The 23,875-nt window shown below is 36.6% G+C and overlaps 1 protein-coding gene and 1 non-coding gene across 7 annotated transcripts; one reads left to right on the forward strand and one right to left on the reverse strand.

The window, feature by feature from the left end:
• Positions 1 to 694: 694 nt before the first annotated feature.
• Positions 695 to 768, reverse strand: trnan-guu (transfer RNA asparagine (anticodon GUU)). Its single transcript has one exon. It is a non-coding gene; the product is annotated as a tRNA-Asn (tRNA).
• Positions 769 to 5,967: 5,199 nt separating this feature from the next.
• Positions 5,968 to 22,757, forward strand: bmi1a (bmi1 polycomb ring finger oncogene 1a). 6 transcript variants are annotated; one of them, XM_064330948.1, is made up of 13 exons: positions 5,968 to 6,127; positions 8,163 to 8,278; positions 8,495 to 8,529; positions 9,197 to 9,253; positions 17,665 to 17,794; positions 18,055 to 18,151; positions 18,572 to 18,627; positions 18,714 to 18,764; positions 19,374 to 19,482; positions 19,717 to 19,762; positions 20,123 to 20,221; positions 20,749 to 20,829; positions 21,315 to 22,757. In XM_064330948.1, the coding sequence occupies exons 5-13, from the start codon at positions 17,677 to 17,679 to the stop codon at positions 21,645 to 21,647; spliced, it is 990 nt and encodes a 329-aa protein (XP_064187018.1). In that variant the 5' UTR covers positions 5,968 to 6,127; positions 8,163 to 8,278; positions 8,495 to 8,529; positions 9,197 to 9,253; positions 17,665 to 17,676; the 3' UTR covers positions 21,648 to 22,757. The 6 variants fall into 6 exon arrangements, with proteins under 6 accessions (XP_064187018.1, XP_064187019.1, XP_064187014.1 ...); XM_064330949.1 differs by having other exon boundaries at positions 8,163 to 8,255; XM_064330944.1 differs by lacking the exon at positions 18,572 to 18,627 and adding an exon at positions 18,465 to 18,520 and having other exon boundaries at positions 8,163 to 9,253.
• Positions 22,758 to 23,875: the final 1,118 nt, after the last annotated feature.

The raw sequence follows: 23,875 nt of genomic DNA on the forward strand, positions 1-23,875 counted from the left end.
AAAAAAATTCTGGAAGCATCAAATCATTTTCAGAAAACAATGAAATTATTCAGGAAAATACTACATAATGCACCAATACATGCCTCCTTATTTCGCCCCAAACCTAACAGACACTGCATATAACCATTCTGAACTCGTCCTTCATTCCATGGGCTAAATGTGAAGATTACATCAGGTAAGACACTATAGCAGGTGGCACTACGAGTGTAGCCTTGTGCTAAAATGACATATTCCGTCTTTCGGATGAGACATTAAACCGAGGTCCTGACTCACTGTGGTCATTAAATATCTCATGACACTTACCGCAAAGAGTAGGGGGTTCCCCAGTGTCCTGGCTAAATTCCAAACCTGGCTCTCGCAAACTTGCCACCTAATCATCCCCTGATTTAATTGGCTAAAAAAATGTTCTTTCCCTCTCCACCTTCGCTAATGTGTGGTGAGCGTTCTGGCGCAAAATGGCTGCTGTGCATCACCCAGGTGGGTACAACACATTGGTGGTAAGTGAGGTGAGTTCCCTTTCATCACTGTAAAGCACTTTGAGCGTTCGGAGAAGTGCTATATAAATGCAATGATTCATTCATTCATTCATTCACATATGAACATGTTCTGAAAGGATTTCTTTTAACAAAATGTCACACTAACACCAATCAATTATTATAGGTTTACAGGGTTGATAGGGTTAAAAAACACATTCCGTCCCTGGGTGGGCTCGAACCACCAACCTTTCGGTTAACAGCCGAACGCGCTAACCGATTGCGCCACAGAGACAGCTGCGCAGCAGTAGTTGCAATATACCTACAAAGATTGTTCGTAAAGATTCTCCACACGATGAATCTATTTTTCACATATATATATATTTTTTTCAAAGACATATTTATAGCCTTTGTATCCAAATAGGCTTTGATATACAGTATATCTTAAAGGGGGCTGGTGAGTACAAAACTACCCCACACATAAATACCATAGAAGGTCAATACATGAACATCTTTGTTGAATAACCGTCAAACCAGATTCTGTCCAAGGATCACCTTTTTAAAAAATGTGCTACAAAATGCAAGTAAAAAACAAAATCATTAAAGAAAGGTTAGTGGGTAAGTGAGCTTATCAGAGACAAAGCCTAAACTATTAGTTTATAAGGCTATACATTGTATGGGGTAAAGAACTGCAACAGCATTACACTGTTCTTAGTATTTGCATGATGTAATTAGGTCTTGCTGGGAATATCCTTCATGGATTAATGAATAAGTGGCGATCACAGATTCCTACTAATATAGCTCCATTTTGATCAAGGCAGATGCATGTTGGGATTGTGTGACGTCACCTACTGGAGCTCTAGTGGTAGACACTATTGTCTCTGACCACTACTACCCTAAACCCTTATTTATACACATACCTGTGTGCATCCATGCATTCTCCTTCTAAATTTGAATTATGCAGCCAACAGCCATTTCCTTAGCCTTCTTTTCTTGATTTTCACTCATCCTTCTGCATTACTGGAATATATAACAATGTTACACACTACAAATAAGTATTTGCATATCATAACAGAAAATGTTATGATCTGTATGAAAACAAAAAACATACAAAACCAAAAACACCTACCCATCTATATATAGGCCTCATTGTAACAATACTGAACTGTGTATTGTGCATAATTATGTATTGTAATGTCCCTCTAGTTTGAAATTGGACCAATCAGCTTGCACTAACGATAACTCGATTTTATGATAATTTCCTTTTACATTAACTTGAGGTGAAATTAATAATCAATTTTTGTAGGAGTTTTCATTTTTGAACAAAATATTGTAGTTTCACTCCACCGGAGTGGCAGCCTAACTGCTCCACTGAAAGTGAATTTGTTCAGCGGTTAGAGCAGCTGCCTCTCCCCTAGAGACCAAGGTTCAAGCCTCACCAGATCCCAGCTGTTACGCTGGTGTCTGAAGTGAAGGCGTGGCCTTGATGGACAGGGCAGTGCCCCACAAGTGTGGCAACATGAGTGGCATGCGAGCGTGAGGGCACACTCATGTGCAACGCCAACAGTGAATTTATTTTAGTGCAGTCATTTGTGCAGCCGAATTACATCAATTTACTGGCTAACTGTTGCCACAAGCGGACACAACCAAATAAGCTAAGTCTTCTAAAACATTGAGAAGTAACAAAACTAGTAAATGGAATCTTTGCCACATTCGCAAGCATTTTGCGGGGACAAAATTCCTACAAACATATTTTCTTAAAATGACACGTTAGATTTAGAGTTATCCCTTTAACGGACATGGTAGGCCTATAGCCTAACAAGATATAAGTAGAGGCATATGCTACATACATGTTCCACAGAATCCACGTCCAGTTTCACTCATTACACTAATGACGTTGCTATACTCTATATATATAGAATATACTGATGGTCAATATCTGTGGTTTCCCGTTCGTAAATGGGGATATCAAAATCACAAACTAAACTGTAGTGTTTCGGATTCTCCGGTTCAAAGCCTAGTTGATAAAACGTAGGTTGCATATTCAGATAACATATCTATCAATTCAGATTTTTCATTTAATTTAAGACATTGGACCACATACGGACCAGAGATTAATGCATTCTCGGCTAAATTTACATGTTTGCCTTGTAGGCCTAGGCTAAATGTCATGTCTGTATATCGACGATGCTTCTTACTCCTATGCAAACAAATAAACATACAAATAAATAAATAGGCCTTACACTCCTGCTTGCTTTAATAATTCCGTTGCTGCGCTGAGGATTATATGTCATAAATCATTATATCACACAAATGCACACAGTAGCTACTTCAAGGCCTTCCACATCTTTATGAAATATGATGAACAGCCCAATTCCGCCTGGTCAGTGAAAATAAACGTTTAAGTAAGCGAGTTTGTAGGCTATAAGATATAATAAGAAACAATAGCAACAATTAAGGTCGGATTCATTTGAAATGTGCAAACATGCTGAAACCGTCCTAAACCGTTATTTTGAAAACTAACCTGTTTTAGATAGTAAGCCTATACTGTACAACCAATGTTTCAGCAATCTATATAGCTAACAAAATTCATTTAAGAAAACATATTTCAATTGCGACTTATTTGGTGTCACTCCCTAACTTTAGGCCTACATAATAAAATGGCTATCAATTCACATGTATCCAAGACGAAAAAGCAAGACACTAAACTTAAAAATAAATAAAAAACCACTAACTAAAACTGATAATTTGCAGTCTTACCGAACTACTCGTGCAGGTTGTAGCTAGCCGAACTGCTCCACTATACGTTTTTGACAACTAGGCCTAGTGGACTTAAGCAAATTGCTCTGGATAAGAGCGTCTACTAAATGTTTCAGTGTCCATATAAATGCAGCCTGCAACTCAGGCTGTTTTTTTGTCATTGCTCCAGCACTACTGAGGTTGCATAGTGCACCGGCCTATGTCGCCCATTTTGCCTACGATCCTGCCTGCGTTTTGGTGGGCTATGCGAAAAATAGAAACACTCACACTCACACTTTCACAGTTGAAATAATATATAACTTTAAAATTATTAAATTTTAAAAATTAGGTATTTACGTAAGAGCACAAAGTTATATTATGAGTGGCGCCAGAGCACCCAGATATGAACCAAAACAAGTCTTAAGCAAAACTTATGAACAACATATTCAATGTACATGTCTAATGCAACTAACGTTAACTACTGAAACCCTCCTGCATGCAGTGCTCGGTCCGGACGTGCTCAGAATGACAAAACTAGGCAATCATTAAGATATACTTTTGCTAAGCCACATAAACACAATTGACAGATAATATATCACATAATACATCAGATAATTATATATAGGCCTCCTGAAGTTTTGTTGTAAGCGTATATCCTTTGTACCGCTACGTGCGGTACAAAGGAAATAAAATTAATTTCACTTAAATGTTGGCGTTCTTCAATTTCTCAATTTACCTCAACAACCGTAGGCGTGGGGCGGAGGATGGTAGCAGCAGAGCGTTTTTTTCTTCTGCATAAAACCGTTATCACTTGGCAACATTCTTGTTCTCACTGTTCAAACCGAGACGACAACTAACATCTTAACATCTTTCCATCAAAGTGGGACTGAACCCTACATCCAAGTTTGCACAATAAAAACGCTCCTCCTCTTAAATATTACTTAATCTTTCAGTGGCCTTCAAATCCCCTCTGCAGACATGTACAGGCGTTCAGCTCAAAAGGCAACAACATATGTGGCATATCCCGAGCAATCTCCTCTACAGTGAAACGGAAAAAAAACAAGGGAATGGTGCAAATGGATCCCAGCATGATCATCCATAATACTGTTAAAACAGAATAAACCAGAAAAGGGGCATATAACTCTACAGACAACACACACACCCAACAGGCCAACATACAGTCTTGGAACCTATTTGCCCACATCACCTCCAATATTTTAAGCAATGAAAGTGCCAGTATAAAAATACTACACAAAACTCAAATCAAGATCACTTGCACATTGCACAATTGCAATAATTTTTTTAGTACTAGCACATTTGGCAACCATTTTCAGTGACTCAGGGGTATTCATGAAGAGGCATAGTTGCATTTCCCTCTCTTTTATCTGTAAGGTCTTGTTCCTGGACATGTACAATATGTTTAGCCAGAGATTACAATGTATGACCTAGACGATAAACATGAATTATAGATTTCAGATTATGCCGAATATGTGACCAAAATATGTGAGAAAGTCTGAAACACTGAAATAATATATTCAGCTGGTAGCTAGGAGGGAACAAGCAGATTGGATGTTATCTTTTTACTGGGTACTGTTGTTGAGTTCTTACACCCATTGAAACGATATTGAGTTGGAACCCAACCAGTTTAGTCCAAAAACGTTTTAGTCTATTTTATCAATTTATTTTTTCCAACTTCTATTCCATATGGTAGTAAAAGTGTCATAACAGTCCCTGTTTTATATGGATATGAACTAAATCAATTTAAATATATGGGTATGAACAAGAACTGGACCACACATTTTTGCTGGTAAACAAAAAATAAATAAATCTATAATCAATTATGAACTTCAATTAATTTAAAGTAGAACTCTGGTCAAAAATAAACTATTATGTGACTATATTGAATAAATATGCTTATGATGGTGATTCATGCATTCACTTACAAAATTGAGCTTTGTGATTTACACCATGTAAGCCGAGAACTGAAACCTTGTCCTTTTTTCAAAGACACAAACCCAGCCTTACAAGCCCCCCTTATTGGGGCTAAGTCTGCTGTATAATGACTGATAAATTAATAAACATACAGATATATCAAAGGAACTGACAGCAAAATGGTTGTGACTCAAAATTAGAGTCCCAGTGGATAATAGTGCAGTCTATGCACATATTATTTATTTATCTTGTGGGCCCCATGATTATGCCCCATTGCACCACCTATCCTTATGATGACCCATTGATCAATATATAAACCATGTCTTTGTAATATGTTTACATTTCTGAACTCATTCATATGTTTTTTTGCATGTAACTTCAAAAAACTATAGGCTCTTAACCTGAGGTGCCCCCTTCAGTGTGACAGAGCTGGGCATACAAATATGGTCAATAGCTTAAATAAATGCAAGTTACAGCCTACTTTAATTTGAATTTGTTTTATTTGCACATATGTGTACATATATAAGTAGTGACACGAAACACATCAAGAGAGTCAAGAACTAGGACTACTCTTTGTTAATAAACGATAATGTGTATCCTTAAGACTCGTTGCATAGCATATTCGTTACCTCTCGTATAGTACGTATTGCTTCAAATGTGAATTAGGCGAGAAGAGTGCGTTTGAAAACATAACACTCCAGGCACAGCAGACACCGTCACCCGGTGTTCCAGTTCAGTGCCTGCTCCTCCTAGCAATACAAGCTGAATTTTCAATTCAATCCGTCACGTCACCCCAGAGTCCCTTGTCACGTGTTGTAGTGTCGGAGGTCACTGCACGACCATAATGGAGGAATTGGATTTTTTGCTGAAAGGTCTCCAAAATTAGACAAACCTGGTAAACATGACGTGACAGTGGTCACAATTACGAGGTAGCATGCCATCTGCAGTTTTTATTCGCCTATACCATTCCGACGACACCTTAGGTAAGTGCCCTTTCGCGTATCGCCTTTGTGTATGGGGAGATTTCCTGTCCCTGCCCACTCATAAATAATACGTCCTCAGAGGACATATATCAAATCTATTCGCCGTGTAGCCTATGTTTTCTCTTCACCGAAACATTGAGGCGGAACTGGGCTACGGATGATGATTTCAGTTTCCTATGACAGGTTCATATTTTATGATAACACAGTAATTACGGTTCATAAACCAGGTAAATTTAACCAGAGCTTGCTAACGGTAAGTTATTTAATTCCGAAATTGACTATTTGAATGAACATGTTGTCTTAACTAAACAAACAGCCTACAATTTACCTTTATGCAGTTAGATTAGCTACATAGGCTAACCTAACTGCGAGAAAAAGGAGGAAACACGTTATTTCAACACGGCGACAATGCTATTGACAAAGTGTCAATGCATTTACTTTACTACAAGCTTAGTGCCTCTGTCAACTGGCGCTAGTCCTTTGTTTTCGTGAAAATCTCTTGTACGCTGGGGGTTGTAGGCTAGTGGGCGACGTCACACACGTCTGTCGAACAGCGTTTTGTTCTAGCGCAGAAGAGAATTAAGCTTTCATTATCGTGGACGGGTCTTTCGAAATATTTGCCATTAACTACCAGACTTCTTGGGCTTAGCCGTTTACACCCGTGTTTTAATAAAGAGGAGGATCCTCAGTACAGGCAGAAAACATAAGCAGTTGTAATTTTTTTCTACTTGTCCCTGATATATTTCACGACATCTTACTTGCGATAGTGACGTAGCCTACATTTGCTCTGTAACATATACTACAGCAAAATAAATTTAAAAAACAGTAGCCTATCGGCTAGTGTTTGCATGGAACCTTGTTAATTTAATTTATGTTTTAAATAGTCCAGACCCTTGTGGTCCATAGTTCATACTGGAGAGAATTAGACATTGTAGGTCGTCTAATTACAATAAACCTTTCGGCTACGACTTTGAAAGATGCAACCAGTGGAAACTGACTAGTTAACTATATACAAAATAATTGTTCTGCAATAATTATTTTTAAAAAACTTATTTTAGCAGTAATCAGGTTGTACAAAATTGCATGCCCTAGTCATCACAAAAGCAAACACGTGACTCCCGAGTTCCATTCAGTCCCCCATCTATGAATGACCACATTAGGGTCTTTGGTCTGTCTAAGGAAGAAAGGTTACTGTACCTACTGTATCATACGTCATTAACTCAGGGGTTCCCAACCTTGGTCCTGGAGAACCCTCATGCATGCAGTTCTTTCATTTTGTGCTGCAAGATTTAAACAGTGCAGTTTTTGCTGGCTTTGGCATGTATTCATCACTATTTCTCCTTTACTTTGCAAATACGTTTTGCACATATCTTCCCAAACTCAGTTTGGTGTTTAGATTTTGTGATTGCTGGCCAAACTGTGTTTGTGAGGAAAAATGCTATTTTATGCATTTCATTGTAAGTCATACTTAACGAAAGATGTTGATTGAATCCCCGTATTTGTCACCAAACTTTTTCTAAATAAAAACAGTTAATTACAATTAAGGTATCAGCAGGGGTTCTTAAGAACTTAAGAAACCTCTGCTTTAGATCATGCTTTAAATATTCAACTTAACTGATTTAAAATGAAAATATGTCTTGTCATTCAAGCTGCTGAAGCACAGGAATCTAGATACCTTAAGCAAGGAGGTTATCTTTGATTTGACATTTGTTGCTTTGTTAGACAATTTTACTGTAATATGCAGGTGTCCATCAGTAGAATGGATTTCTGTGCTCTTGCCCTTCAGTTTAAAAATGGATTTTAGCACAGCATTGCAGTGAATTCCAGGATAATTTCAAAGCAAGTTGTTAACCAAGACACTCATTCGTACAATCAGACATTTTCAGGCAAATCAGTTAGTTATAGGCCTTAATCTTAATTATTAAAACCAAACTTAGTCACCAGACAACTGGTTTCTTTTTTTTTTTGTGTGTTTGTGTCATTGAAAAATGCCTGTGGCATGTGTTTTGCTTGTTATTTTTCATTGTTGAACCAGAACCAAAACTTATCAACAAAGGTTTGCTGAAGCAGAGCCCTATAATAAACAGCCTTCAGACTGGGAAAAAGGATGCTGAACATCTTCAAGTTGGTAAATGTATCTTTTTTTCTGTGGTAAGCAAAATATGGCCTGTATATGAATACATTCCTTGAATAGATTAAACTTGACACAGAGAGTATGGATGTAGTCTACGTGCATTTTACAATGAATACCAGGTGTGACTACCATTTTTAAATAAGACACTGGCCTATAATTCTCATGAATACTGCAAAAGTTGCCTTTATTGTAATATACATATCACACTACTGACATGCAACTTTGTCTTCCAGAATGCCTGAAGTGATTTTAAAAATTCAAGGTAGAGGTAAGTAAATTTTAGACTAAGTGGACCATTTGTTCAAAAGCTATTTTTAAACTAAATATTCAAAAAGCATATATATATATAAGTTTTCTCCAAAGATGTACAGCCTTTTGTCAAATTGTGTCAAAATAGTGTGTGATGAACTTAAATTGTGTACATACTGCTGCATCACCACTGTCCCTTCGCATACAATATGCAGTTTTAATACAACAGTTAAAAACATTAAATGGCTTATTACATCTTTTAATATTACAATAATTAAATTTCCCCTATCTATATGGAGATTTAAAAGCATATATTAAATTTGTTTTCTCAGTCTTTATTTTTCCTTTTTTTTTTTTTTTTTTTGAATGATTCTGCAATTGATAGCTTGTGTTAACTGCATCTTAAGTACCATATCCTTGTGTATCCTTGTACTGTACATATGACAGCTCAGGGAGGCTGGAGTGTTGGCTAAATTTGTTCTGATTTGCAAACAATTTTTTTTTTTTTAATTCATAAGTGTTACTCTTAAATACCACTGGTTTCTTGTATCAGAAACATTATATAATGTACATGAGGATAATGAGCCATCCTACTTAATTATTTACAACGCTGAGATATGAAAGTGTTATACGTATATTTTAAATTTTCTGTGCTTATAAGTGAATTAATAATATTACTTTTACAGACTGGTGACATAACTTCTGAGGAAATTCATTTTGATTGCACTATAGTACTACTCCAGGTATTCCTTAATTTTATTACATAATGTAGGCCTGTACCTCTTTTGAAAAAATAAACTGACTGTTCATTCCATTCCATGTAGATGCAATTTCTGAAGTTAGAGGTTTCTGGCTTACATAAATTCAGTCATTAGTTATGGCAGCATGTTTTTACATATTTCCTGACATTCAATCATTAAATTAAAATTAACAACAAAAATGTTAAAATATATATTATGTAACCAATTTATTCATTGTTTAGGATTTTATTTATTTTTGTTTTATTTCATATTCTCATTATATAAATTATTTACTGAAGAGTAGAGATTTTGGTTTGATTTTTTTACTTTGAAAATGTTCATGAAATATCAATTTGTTGTGTATTATTTCAAGCAATAACTCCAGAGGTATATGACTATGTTATATGTAGGCCTATAAGTACATAATTGGACTGAACCTGGACTTCTTTGAGTTAATGACTACATCAGTGCAAGTTATTAGCCTACTTGCGTTTTTCTTTTGTATTGAAATTGTTTCTTATACATTTTGTCATGGTAGACAGTCACCTTTAAGCTCCGTCCAAGAGGATAGTGCTCTAGAAACGTTGATAAATAATGATACTAAAAGTAGCAGTAGATCTTTCAACACATTACAGTAATCTGTAATTTAATACAGTGTGGCTGTATATGACTCGTGAAATTTAATCGCAGTTTAAAAAGCAAAATGTTAAAAAGAAACACAAAAAGTAAACAATTTGCATGCTGTTGGTTTGTCCTTGATATGCGTAGCACGTTTAGTTACTGTTGGTAACGAAGGTGAGATGTAGGGCCTACCTATGCTTACGGTGAATAATATTACAGTGCCATTCAAAATGCAAGACTAAATTGAAGCCATTGTGTTCTCCCGGGTAACTACTGGCTTGATTTTAGTTTTAAATTATGAATCGCATGGCTATATTCTTTTGAAACAGGAATGTCATATTTTGTGTGTGATATTTCAGTTCATTCTAAACCATGTGTGCTACAGTAAGAAGCCAAATAATGTTCCATTTAAGACTTTCGTTTTGAACTACGTAGACCTGCCTCAGTCATTTTCACCACGATTAAACAATGACAGAAAACCTTGGAAGAAAATGAATGACAAAATATATGTCTGATTTTCTATTTATGCTTTAATTGGTCTTGCACGTCCATTTGACACGCACTTATACTGTACTGCATGCGTTTTTAAAAATGTTATACCAAAGGTATACCAAAGGTAACAACAAAAACTCGATTCAATTTTTTGCGTTATAATGTTACATTTAAACTTATTTTTGTGACGTTTTTAAAATGTAGTCAACTTCTGTAGCCTATTTGGGGGGAACTTTTTATTCCGTGGCACAACAAGCTTTGATGCTTTAGATGTTAACTCTTCTTTCAAAAAAAAAAAAAAAAAAACAACAACAAATTAATAAATAAAAAAGGGCGCAGGCAGCTGTGTGGCTATATGTCCTAGTGTTGTCCTTTGCTTTTCATTGCTTACGGTTGTCCAGGAAGTCGGTAATATCTAACGTTTTACCAAGATGCTTATATTGAAGATTTATTGTGGCATATCTGTGGAAATGTGTAGATCTTCTCAAAGAAGAAAAAAGGAAGAATTCCTCGCACCCTTGGAATCTACACCATAAATGTGGGACATTATGTTTTCTTACTCGTTTGCCGTGGCCCGTGTGCATGTATAGGTTCTAAGACAGTAAGTATTCTCAACAGATATTAACAACTACCCAGTCTGCTCAGTAAGTTTAAAAAACAAAACATATTTAGACTATGTGAACAGTTTATGAGGGTGAACTCTATCGAGAATGAAGCAAATTAAGCATGAAATTCTTCTGCGATTTTTTCGTGTGAAATTATGCGCGCGTGTGTTTTGGGGGAGGGGGGCGGTGGGCTGTGATTGATCTACGCTATTACTGTCTGATGATTGATTTGGCGACACTATATACCCAACATTCAGAATTTTGCAAAACCCTGCTTTGGGTGTTTTCGTATTGTCGTTCTACTGGCCTACAGTTCAAATATGGAGAGTACAATGCAGAAGGGCTCGATACTATTTAATCAGTTTGACTGGAGAAAAGTATTCAAACCCTATGTTAACAAATACTCATTAAAACATCAATATTCCGTGATCACCTCGTGCATCCGTGTGTAACCCTTTTCGTTTTTTGCTAAGTTCGTTAATTCCCCGATTTGTCTCAGTTTCTTTTTAAAAAAAAAGTTGGTTTATGGTATTTTGTGCTGGCCTCTTGTTACGCGATTGTATGATAACTTGTTTTACAACGATGTGTGATCAATTGAAATAGAACTGGCTTTACTCTGACTTCTAAGACTTAAGTGAACATGAAAGGAAGTAACTAGACAAAACAACCGTTCGTTATTTGACATTGCAGACTGAAAGCAAACTTGATATGAATTGTGCTCTGTAAATTGATCTCGGTGGGTTCTGAAAAAAGTCAGAAACTGGGACAATTAAAATACATACTATCTGCCTTGTAGATGACGTTGTGTCCTTTTTTCATTTCATACCTTGTTTTTAGAACATGTCGTTGCCTTTTTTTGAAATTTTGGGGGGAAAGATGAAAGACGCGGCAACGGCTCCTGAAAGCTACGCTGTCGTAAAGCCCGTACTTGGAACGCCCGGGGAAGCGCCAGTGGAATCTGACTTGGTGCGTGACCCCTCTCTATCTTGTGCTGACGTCCAGCCGACAAAAAGCTTCGCTTGGATTTTTAATTGGGTTGAAAAGCAAAGTGAAAATAATTATAATACAATAATGATGCATCATGCAAAGTTAAAGTGTGTTGATCAAGTCTGTTAAACGATTAAACTTATTTGAAGGATTACAATATTTTAAACCACTCTGCTTTTTTACTTTCATATAAAACGTGTTTTTGGCGTTTTAGGCATGATCACTTTGTTTCATTGTCATGTATTAGTTTAATACATAACAGGGATATCAGTTCTGTAACTTAAATCCACCCATTGTGTCACCGCAATAAAAAGTGACAGCCTCCCGCACACCGCATTGCTACAGCCCAAGTCGAACAATCTTGCTAAAAAAATTGAGACAATCTAAAATATTATTTTTCCTTTAATTCTTTGATCAAACTTATGATAATTCGTCGAAAAATAATCGGTTGATAACGATGTGATCATTAAGTATTGACGTTAGTTTACCAGCCGTTAATTAGCGTAAGCTATCTTAGACGATAAAACGGCAAGTTAATAGACCATTTCATCAGGCACCCCAGCCAATTTCATGATACCTGAAGGGAAAGCGCGATTTCCTCCAATGTGCGTACAGACTATTGGACTCCGGTCGACGAAGTCTGAGGTTGTGCTTTGCTTTGAAGCGGCACTGGCTTCAAAACCCCGGGATTTGTCCCTAACGAAAGAGCGCGAGCTACCATCTCTATCGATAGATATGTTATTGGTGATTCACTCGGGGTAGCCTGCACTAGTTAAATATACGATGGTAAGTCATTCGTGTATTTTAAGCCTTGTTTGGGGATTTAAAGGCCACGTTATAACCATAAAGAACGAATTCAGCGTTTCCCTCACACTGACTATTCTCATGAGCCTTACGCCATAAACCGCGCTGCAGTCTGTGTCGAGGTTAAAAAGAGTAATATCGTTGTTGCCATAAAACGTTTCTATTTTAAAGAAGCACTTTGTAACATAATTGACTTTTATTAAAGAAAACATTTTTTCAAACTGGAAATGGCATTAAAAGAACACGATCCATTGTCTTAAAAACTCGATTTCTGTAAACGCGCTCTGAATGCTTTCGCTCGGAGGATGAATAAGGTGTTATAAGGGAAAGGGAGGTATAAATCAAAGATTCATACACTGCTTACACCGACACTAATTCCCTGGCCACCCTTAAGGAATGAGACCACGTGACTGAGCTGGGCGGTCGAACTACAAGCCATTTTGGGGACGGTGTCAGTTTCCACTGAACCATCAGCATTGCATTTTTCGAACAACTGAATTAAGAACGGATCTCGTAGAGGGAGAAATTTTATCACTAAAATCGGACAGTTGTAGTTCTGGCTCCTCGTGTATCCCATGCCTTAGACACAAAGAGGGTGCAGACAGGGAGAGAAATAAGGTTTTTCGTAACTAAAATGAGCTCTGTGCTGCCGTGCGCTTATTGCAATTGACAGCGTCTGCAGCTCTTTTCAAGATGGCCGCTTGGCTCGCGTTCATTTTCTGCTGATCGACTTATAACTTTGATTGTTTATCCGTACCAAGTCTTACCGGCCTACGACGCAATCTTGGGGTAAGTGCTGTTCAGTCCCCCTTCTTACCAATTGGTGAATTCTGAAAGGATGCGCGTTATGCTTACGTTGTTTTCCATATGAAAAGGGAGATGAGGTCTGCACTTGATGCGAGGTTCTGACGGTGGTTTTACGCACACTGGTTTGACTCAGTGACGCTACGCACAATGCTTTAAAATTAGTTCAATTCTCGAACACACTTTGTTTATGTGCCGCGTAGACAACCATATCATGCAGATAAATATTTATACTATTGGTTGACTGCATCGTTACTACTTTATTGTTTAGTGTGTATGTGTAGTCTTTGATGAAAGCCGACATTCTAGATAAATTAGGAGTGAGATGGGTCAAGTGTTCATGATAACTCGCATTCAATCGGTTCTCCCCGTCAGTTTATTTCAGTCAAGTGCCATTATTTTATAGAGACTTCATCAACGGGAAGTTGAGAACCCAATGAAATGCCTGCAGTATTCAGATGTAAACCCCAATGATTTTATTAACTTAAGTTTTCCATTGGCAACTTACGTCTTGGCAGAATAGACGGGTCTCACACTCGCCTAATTTATCAATGTTAATCTAAATGTCCCTTTCTTGTCATTTCAGTGGTTATCACTGTAAACAAACCAAAACCAGAGACGCTTTCTACAACATTGATATGTACTGTGTCTTAATTCAAAGCTCTTCTGTCATTTTTGCCGTGTGGCGGTGGTGGGGTTAACTTTGTCTGGGCTATAGGTTTCATTGATTTTTATGAGCGCATACGTAAGCTGAAACCTCTTACAAATATTGATGTAGCTACATGCATTTCTGGAGTATTTCGGTATCGTTTCTCTGTTGCTTTGGCATGTGGATTTCAATGGGCTGTGCGTGTGGGCCTTGACACGCTGTTAACGAGCTATCGGTTGATTTACAGTTAACAAAGCCTGAATTCATATCAAGACTTGATTGCTCTCACTGTTTACTTCGACCACTGATAATGAACACTGCATGTATGTGGACAATCTTGACGCAACGTGCAGTATTCGAGGTTTGTCTTACCACACGGAAAATCAGCGGATGAAGAGCATTTCTGTTTAACCGCTGAGGTTCGGGTAATTGCGATGTATTTGCAAGTGCACTATTGGTTTTGAAAGTGAACTACAGCTTGGGATCAATAGCCATATTTGCCTTTCGATGAGAACGTTTCATATGGACTGAGTCTTATGTTCATGTATTATTGAGATTGTGCCATTTCGGTGCATTGATTGGACATTTCTCAGTATAATTTGTTTTTTTGCGCAAGTTCTCAATATACCCTTGTTTTAATAGATCATACAAGGGTCATACCAGGAGTGGATAAATTATTCTGAAGTTCAGTGGATTGCAGTTGTACTGCTTAATATTTTTCAGTCCTACCCTGCTATGTGCATTTTATTTGTTTCGACAAAGAGGACCAGTTTTGGGTTTCCTGGTCTGTGCGCTTACATTGCCTGAAAGCTTATTTTCTTTTTCAAAACAATTACATGGTATATAGCTTATCGCATAGGCTATTTACTGGGCATTCGTTGGTATTCTGGCACTTGATCTACAGGCCTCAAGTGCAGTGTAGCTTGTTACTACAGCCTAGTTACTGTGAAGAGTTCAAAATGAATGTAGTTACCCCGGTCTGGTTGGATTGCTGGTTTTGTTGCTGTATTGTTTATGAAATTGACTGCAAATTGTGAAGATAGGCCTATTTTAGCTTAACTATCTCCTGGATTGCATTTGCTAACGTGTGAAAAGGGTTTTAATAAATTGCAGTTGCTGAGTCCAGTTGCAACATGGTCTCAACATAGTTCTAGAATTCATTGACCAGAGACACAAGGCACATATTATGATTAGAAAGGGATGCTTCATTGTTTTCCTTTTCAATTGATGACAACACTAATTTGTTTAAACAGTTTTGCCTGCTAGTTTATGGTTACCCAATTGAAACACTTGTATGTAGCCTACAGCGGCTTGTTTTAACAGTTGTTCTACATGCAACGAGACGTAGGCAACGTGTGGCTGCAACCTACCTGCTGGGTTTCAGGCAGAGACGTCTTGTGTGCATTTAAACGTAGGCTACGACGGTGAGACAAATATCTAATGTTGCCTTGGTCCCGATGATAGCATGGGCTACGCTATCTCTGAAAGGCTGGCGGTTGAGAACATGTCACTGAGCTGTTAACATAGCAATCCATAAAACTGCCCTGTTCATAGTAGTCTAACAAAGACTGGCTATTCCCAAATTTCGATTAACGGGATTAATATGTAGCCTAGACTTAAAATCCATTGGGTTGCGTGCAATCAATATTTGTCCAGCATATGTCTTTTTAAAGCATTGAGTAGGCTACACGTTTCGTGGAGACTAGCCTACTACGCCGGTAAAACGTGCACGACCTCGGATGGCGTAGGCTAATGAATGGATATCACTTTCGTTTAAGTCGCAGTTCTGTTACTCTTGTAGCCTAATTGGTTATGCAAGACGAATGCTGGCAGCTGTAGTCTAACACAGTTTTCCGTCTTTAAAATTGGCTGTCAGTGAGTTTGTGGATAACCTATTTGCGAGGGCAAATTTCGGTTTCACTTGTGTAACGGCTTGTATTAAAAATGAACCCAGATGTAGCCTTGTTATGGGTTTAAAACTTGCATCTGGGAATATCTTCCTCTTCTCTGAAGATAAATCTTTCTCGGTTTCGCTACTTTGTGGTTGGCTATGTTTTCGGATAGGCTGTTCAGAACTCTCCAAGTCTAATGTTTTGAAATCCCCGATGTTGTCGACATTTATAAGTTGTCTTTCTTGTCGTTTTATAAGCTACAGTGAATTCCTGCAGTCAATAACCTTCTTTAGACTTGTTTCTGTCTTTAGCTTTGCTTAGGGACTGAATTAAACCTATGAAGAACATAGGCAATCTGTAGGTGATGTTTAAGGGTGAGTCTAGCCTATAAATTAGCCTACTAAACGGTGCTCGGCGTAAATGAAAACCCATGTCTTAACAAATCAGTCCAGACACGCGATTTATTGAAATCTTATGTTTTGCGGAGAGAAATGTTAAGGAAAATATAATGAGCCGATTGTCGACGTGGTAGCCTTGGCTATGGTTGTCTGGTCTTTACCGTAGGCTACTTCAGACGACACGGGGTTTTTGTGTTGTGGAGAGGATCGCACTGCGAGATGGCAGCCTCATTTTTGTTGTTTACATAAAAACATTGCTTATCTATTGAGTTTAGATTTATTTTTGTCACATCTGCATGAAATATAGTTGCTCCCGTGGCGCGGCTCTATTTTCAGTCACTGGCAAGATGCCAAGTATAACCTAAGTTGCTATAGCAACAATAAGAATTACCGTGTTTGGACACAAATAAACAGTTTACTGTTTTAGATCTTTAAATATTGAAAAGGCTGCGGTAATTACAGTCAGGATATATTGAAAGTGCAATGTTTTACCTTGGCTTATGATTATTGTTGTATTCAAAACGAACGACTGAAACGCTGCCTAAGTAGGCTACATCCTAAGTCTCCTCCGGTCACGACGAATCGTTTTGACACACTGATCTTAGCTGAAGTAAAATTACATTAGCCTAAGTCAAACAGGTAGGCTAACTTATGTAGGGAACTTTTCTGTTGAGAACTTTATTTCTTTGAGCCATTTGTGTAAGCTTGTCTAGGCTGTTTAAATCTTATTCATTTTGTCTGCTGGAGTCAAGGTTCATAACCAATGGGAAAATATCTTTTCATCGTTTCATGATTTTATTTCATGTAGCCTATATTGTTTAAAGTCACGGCATGATTTGCGAATGGCTGCTGTTTCAGTAAGATGCCATTCTAGGTCTTTTCTGTAACCTTCACAAACTAAGTAACATGGATTTTTTCTCTCTCAACATATTGTGATAGCAAGTAGTTTAACTGTTGAGGAACAGCATACTTCAAAATTTCAAAATTGGTCTTTTAAACTAAGGGTTACCAGATAAGTTGCTAGCCAGATAGCTGGCTTCTGAAGTTGCTTTCGAAAAGGCTTTGTTTTAATTAAGAGCACTTAGGCTATGCACAAGTCTGTAAGAATACAATAAGCCAACACTAGGCTTCTCAGTTAATGTTTTTATTTCAATTTCTTTAGGTCTTGCCTTCCATGACGATGCATCGAACAACAAGAATTAAGATTACTGAATTAAATCCACATTTGATGTGTGTTTTGTGTGGTGGATATTTCATAGACGCAACTACCATCATAGAATGTTTGCACTCATGTAAGTATCACAGCTTGGGTAGAAGGCTTAAACTAAATAATGGCTGTATGCAGTACAAAAAAAAAAAAAAATAGAAATCCTATTTCTTGGATGTTAAAGTGATTAGTGTTGCCTTTGCTATGTTAACTGTTCTCATTTTTTTACATAGTAAAAGGAGTGCATGATAATTAGGTGCCATAAGTTCAGTAATGAATCAAGACTTAATTCATGCTTTATAACCATTGTGAAAACCATTTTTTCTCTCTGAATTATATTCTCAGTCTGTAAAATGTGCATTGTTCGCTATCTGGAGACCAGCAAGTACTGTCCAATTTGTGATGTCCAGGTTCACAAAACAAAGCCTCTTCTAAACATTCGGTAAATTTATGATTTTTTTATTTCATGCAGGACATGGACCATGCTAATAATTTTTTAATGATTGATTTAATTGCCGATTTGGTCTTTTAATGATATGGATATTTGTGTGTTGTTGTCATAAGAATAAATGCTCTAAATGTCCATTATCTTTTACTGCAAGGTACACATGTACAGGTCTTAACCTCTACAGCTCTAAATGAAAGTACTCTTTTTGATCATACACTCACACACATATGCACACATGCACACACACGTTTGTACAAATCTATTAACTTTCAAAGCATAATAATGGTAAAAATTGTGACTGTTTTAGTTCTGACAACACTCTTCAAGACATTGTGTACAAGTTGGTTCCTGGTCTCTTCAAAAGTAAGATTTCTGTTGATATTTCTCAACCATAAAATCAATTTCTTATTTTAGTTCTGACAAGACTCTTCAGGACATTGTGTACAAGTTGGTTCCTGGTCTCTTCAAAAGTAAGATTTCTATTGATATTTCTCAACCATAAACTCAATTTCTTATTTAGATATGTGTGATTAAAAACCCTTTTGTTTTCCTATAGATGAAATGAAGCGAAGGAGGGATTTTTACGCAGAGCATCCATCAGTAGATGGTAACCAACTTTCAGTGTGGAAAAGCAGAATGGTCTTATAATTTCAGTTACAGAAATTTTGAAATGGCATATTTGTTAATATTTTTGATGTCCCTCGCATTAGTTCCTGAGGCATGCACCTTAGAAGTGGCACTTAGGCCTATGTGATTGTAACTTAGCTCTCTTGGTGTTTGCTTACAATGTGAAATACACTTGTGGATGACACTTTGGCCAATGGCTGCTATCTGTTCGTTGACTAAATTACATATTCAGTTACCTACTAATTAGGTACTACTACAATCAAAAAAAAAAAAAAAAAATCTCACAATGACAAAAAATGCAGTATTGTTGCTGCATTATACAATACAGAATTCAAAGACGTCTGATGTGGGAGTCAGTTGCCATGTATTACACAAATTAGGACGGGTGCACATAGCACAAATTTTTAGATGGTGCACACTCCTTTTTTGTACAGAACTGTAATTTTGACCACATGCTCAGTTTGACCTACCCTATAGGTTTTACATGCAATAAAACTGGGTCTTTCGATCTGCCAAATAGTCTGCGTGAACATGTGTACAATTTATGGATGAACACGCCGTTATGATAATTTCGATATTTTGTTTTAAGCTGCGAATGGATCAAATGAGGACCGTGGAGAGGTGGCCGATGAGGACAAGAGAATAATCACAGATGATGAGATAATCAGTCTTTCCATTGAATTCTTCGACCAGAACAAGTATGGTCTTCAACTAAATACCGCTCTTTTGTCCTGTCATTTGAACACTAATTTAATATTTTTTAAATGTTTTTTTTTGTTAGTCTTCTTTTACCCAGCACCTTTTTAAGGTTTAACTTTATCAGTAAAAAAAGAAACACAGAAGAGTCTTTCAGTTTACACCATTGCTGTTACAGTCTGTGACGAAATGATCGGAGTGTTGTTTAACCGTTGTTGCATCCTTTATCCGTTCAGGATGGAAAAACAAGGCAGCATGGATGAAAAGAAAGCAAAAGAAGAGGTAATGCAGCTCTGCATTTCTTTTATCTTGGTCACATATATTCAACATGTCAATACTAAGAGCATGTAAAGACATGCATGAGTTAAGTCTCTTGCAGATACTATAGAGTACTATAGAGTAAAATGTTGATTTTGGCTGTTTATCTATTTTATCTATCTAAATTCGAATTGACACCATTGAATAAATGTGAACATGTTTTCATGATGTCAAATTGAACATTATTTGTGACTGCTAACCTCATGACCTTGTGCATTGAATATTAATTTTCCATTCTCAAAGCTGGAGACAAAGTGCATAGTAGATAAATTTACCTTTGTCTTGAGTAATTTAGAATATTTGTACATTATTTTTATTTTGCAGGTAAATAACAAACGGTATCTGCAGTGCCCTGCTGCCATGACTGTGATGCATTTGAGGAAATTCCTAAGAAGTAAGATGGATGTTCCTTCCACCTTCCAGGTAAGTGAATTATGTGCTAATTCATTCATTATTTCACAGTCTTTAACCATCAGCTGATGAAGCAGTAGACTAAATAAAAATGTATGTCAGTTTGGAGTGTACTGGTATTTCCACTGTACATAAAAATGGTAACTGAAACCAGGGCTGTGTAAAGCGATAATTTGGCTAAAAATGGCTAAGCGGTTTAGTACTTCCTCAATTATATTATTAAAAACTACTGTACAACTCAACAGGATGATTGAGCAGTCTGTTTCACATAGTACTTCTTCAAAGACAACTGACTGAATTGGAATAAAAAAATAGAATCACTATAAAATTACAGTTTTCTGTAGCAGTACTTTCTTGTAATGGTTAGCTGTTGTGGTGGTTGATGTTTTTTTTTTTTAGCAATAATACAATGAGGTCTCATTTTTTATGATTATGTGGAATTATTTTGTACACATGTGCACATTTTGTACATTGGTATTAACAATTGAATGTACTTGCAATAAAAATGATAAATTCCTCTTACTTTCCATCCAATTTAGATTGAAGTAATGTACGAAGATGAACCGTTGAAAGATTACTATACATTAATGGACATTGCCTACATCTATACCTGGAGAAGGGTAATTTTCTTTTAATATCTTTTCTTAATAATGATGTTGTATGTTGTCTTCAGAAATTAAAATGAATAAAAGAAAAGAAAGAGTCTTTAGAGGAGTTTGAAAATGAGTTTTGAAGCTAATAGAAAATGGGAAACCATTGCTTTGATTCAATCCAACTGCACTGTACCTGAATAAAAAATGTTAGTTATTTTGTTACTTAACTGGGAGTTTGTATTTGGTAGTGTCCAAATAAAAAATAGTATACTTAAGTAAAGAAAGATTGTTCTTGCTTCCATTCATGGATCAGAGTAGAGGATGAAGTGCATTATGTGCAAATTATGTACATTTTGTAAATTTGGGCCTGTAAAAAAAGATATTTCAAGTTTCTCAGCTTCATATAAGTTTATTTTAGTTTCACGTGTTGACTTTGTTTTGTTTTTGCTAAAAGCTGTGGCTTCAAATATAGTAACCAAATATTTAATAAACCATTGCTATTCTGCTTGTAGAATGGACCACTACCTTTGAAGTACAGAGTTCGTCCCAACTGCAAAAAGATGAAGATCAGCCACTCGCCAGAGGGACTGAACAGCGCCGGCCGCTCTGGGGTGGAGAGCGACTCCGCCAGCGATAAAGCCAGCAGCCCCGCTGGCGTGCCTTCCACTTCCTCATCGCTGCCCAGCCCCGGCACCCCGGTTCAGTCGCCGCACCCGCACTTCCCCCACATCTCCAGCACGGTCAACGGGAACAGCACGGCGCCCTGCCCTCCAATCCGACAGACCACCTTCTGCAACAAAGTGCGCAAGGCCTCCTTCAATGGCTCCTCCACATCTTCAGGATGATGGCCACCGGGCCAGATGATCCAGTTCTTCTGATGCCAACATAGCTCCACTGTAGATGCTTACTTTTTATCATTGTTATTGCTCTAATTATGTCACGTGTGTTTTGACTTAAATGAAATCACATTTCAGTTGAAATGGAGTAATGGAGGTCATGGACAGATTAGTCCCTGTGTTTCTTCCTTATGATTACTATTATGATTTTTATTTTTATTTTTGGTGTGAAAAAGCACAGGAGGTCCTGTTGAAGGTGGTGTATATGGGAACATTAAGGGCAAAGCTGAGAAATTCTCTTATTTCTAGAGAAAGAAGGTGCGCTTTGTAGAGTTTAAGAAATCTTTTGCTTTTGATCCACCAAATTCAATGAATATGTTATGCTTGGCCTAAATTTGAATGTGCATTTCAATGTAGACACTTGTCTTCTCAGACTTCAAAGTTTTTTGATCGAAATTATTTACTTTATAATTGTAAAACGCGCCCAATTTAAGAAATTAAACTAAACGTATACGTCTAAGTAAATAAAATGTAAAAGGTGTGTTCAGTTAGTTGCTATCTGAACGAATTTAAAATGCAAACCAGAACCCGTTAAAATGGGGCGGTTTAGAAGATCATGAATATATTTTTATTGCACACATAGTTGCCTCTATCCTAATTAGCAGCAGTATTACGGCTTGTGGACTTTTTTGCAGAGTTTTTGTAAAGAGTCTGCAACCATTCAGGTTGCAGTAAGCCTGTTCATTTTTTAAAATTCTTTGCTGCCGCCGAGCCGAGGGACAGAGTGCTTCGTTCTGTCTGCTTGGCTAAATGTTTGAAGTTCGGTCTGAACGCTGCAGAAGTCAGATTCATAATAAGCAAATGTATATAGGCCTGTATGTGCATATTTACTTAATTAGCTAATGTAGAGGTGGAATAAATGAACAAAGCTCATTGTCTGAAAAAGACATAGACCTCTGTTAAACTATATATGAAAGTCCATTTCATGCTAGAAGACAAATGTTTTGATGTCTCCACAGTGTTCTCAATATTTGTACTGGCCGTTTGTTTGTAAAACTATTGTATTGTTACTGTTGCACAGTATAAAAACATCTAAATAAACATTTTACATTTTGATTACTTTGTCTTCGTTTTAGAATTTTATTTTCATGCGCAACATTTAAAAAAGTTAACACATCGAAATTCAGCTGTTCCTTAACAATAACTTAATTAATTTGTTTCACGTGTCCCTCAACTCTGCGTTTGTTACAGCTGGAAGAAAGAAATACCAACCGGAAGAGTTGTGGCTATTATAAAATCACCACTGTTGTAGTGAATCACCACTAATGTTTAGAGAGCTCAGAAGTTCACCGAGTTTAGTTCCATTTTGATGTGACGCCAGTGAGCTTGCGTATAATTACAGTGGCGCTATCAGACTCCATCAGATCATTTTGAATTGCAAACTGGCAACTCAGGCTGATAGAAGTCTGCTGAAGTCACTAGGCCTTCAGTTTTATGTACAAAGTTTATTTAATTCTGCAGAGTACAGTACATTTTAGACCTATGCACACGTATTAATTTCTTTGTGTTTGCTGCCTATAGCAGTTAACAGTTCAGAAAATAACTTAACAATTGTGTTTAAAGCCTGCCCCAGATAAAACTTGTGTTCAAGATATTTTTTTTCCACTGAATAAGATCGTTGTTAAATTCAATAATTATACAGAAATTATTTTGCCTGCAAAATAATGTAAAATTTGTTGAAGACAACCTGTGAAATGTGTAATTACTTTGGACACATTTTTCTTCATTCTTTCTTTTATTTTTTGATTATTTCAATGGTGATATTCACATATAGGCATGTTTGTAAATCTGTTTAATCAAATGTAAAGGACAATACATTGTCTGTTATTTTTCAAAACATACTATTATTCATGAAAAACGCCTTTAAAAACTTATTAAAATATCTTTAAGCAATTGCAATTATTAACATCAAATGTTTATTTTCTCTTGTTAACCTTTGAAATGTTGCAATATTTATCATTTTATATATAAGCTCTATATATACGATAATGTGCTAAATATAAGAAATTATTTCACCTGGTTAAAATAGTAATTGTTGTTATTATTATTATCCATAATAATAATAATAATAATAATAACGATATTATTATTATTATTATTATTATTATTATTATTATATATATAATTCTTATTATTATACCGAAATGTTGACTTTTATTAGTACAGTTTTCTCCAAA

The sequence above is a fragment of the Anguilla rostrata genome, chromosome 4, assembly GCF_018555375.3.
Source record: "Anguilla rostrata isolate EN2019 chromosome 4, ASM1855537v3, whole genome shotgun sequence".
Classification (NCBI taxonomy): domain Eukaryota; kingdom Metazoa; phylum Chordata; class Actinopteri; order Anguilliformes; family Anguillidae; genus Anguilla; species Anguilla rostrata.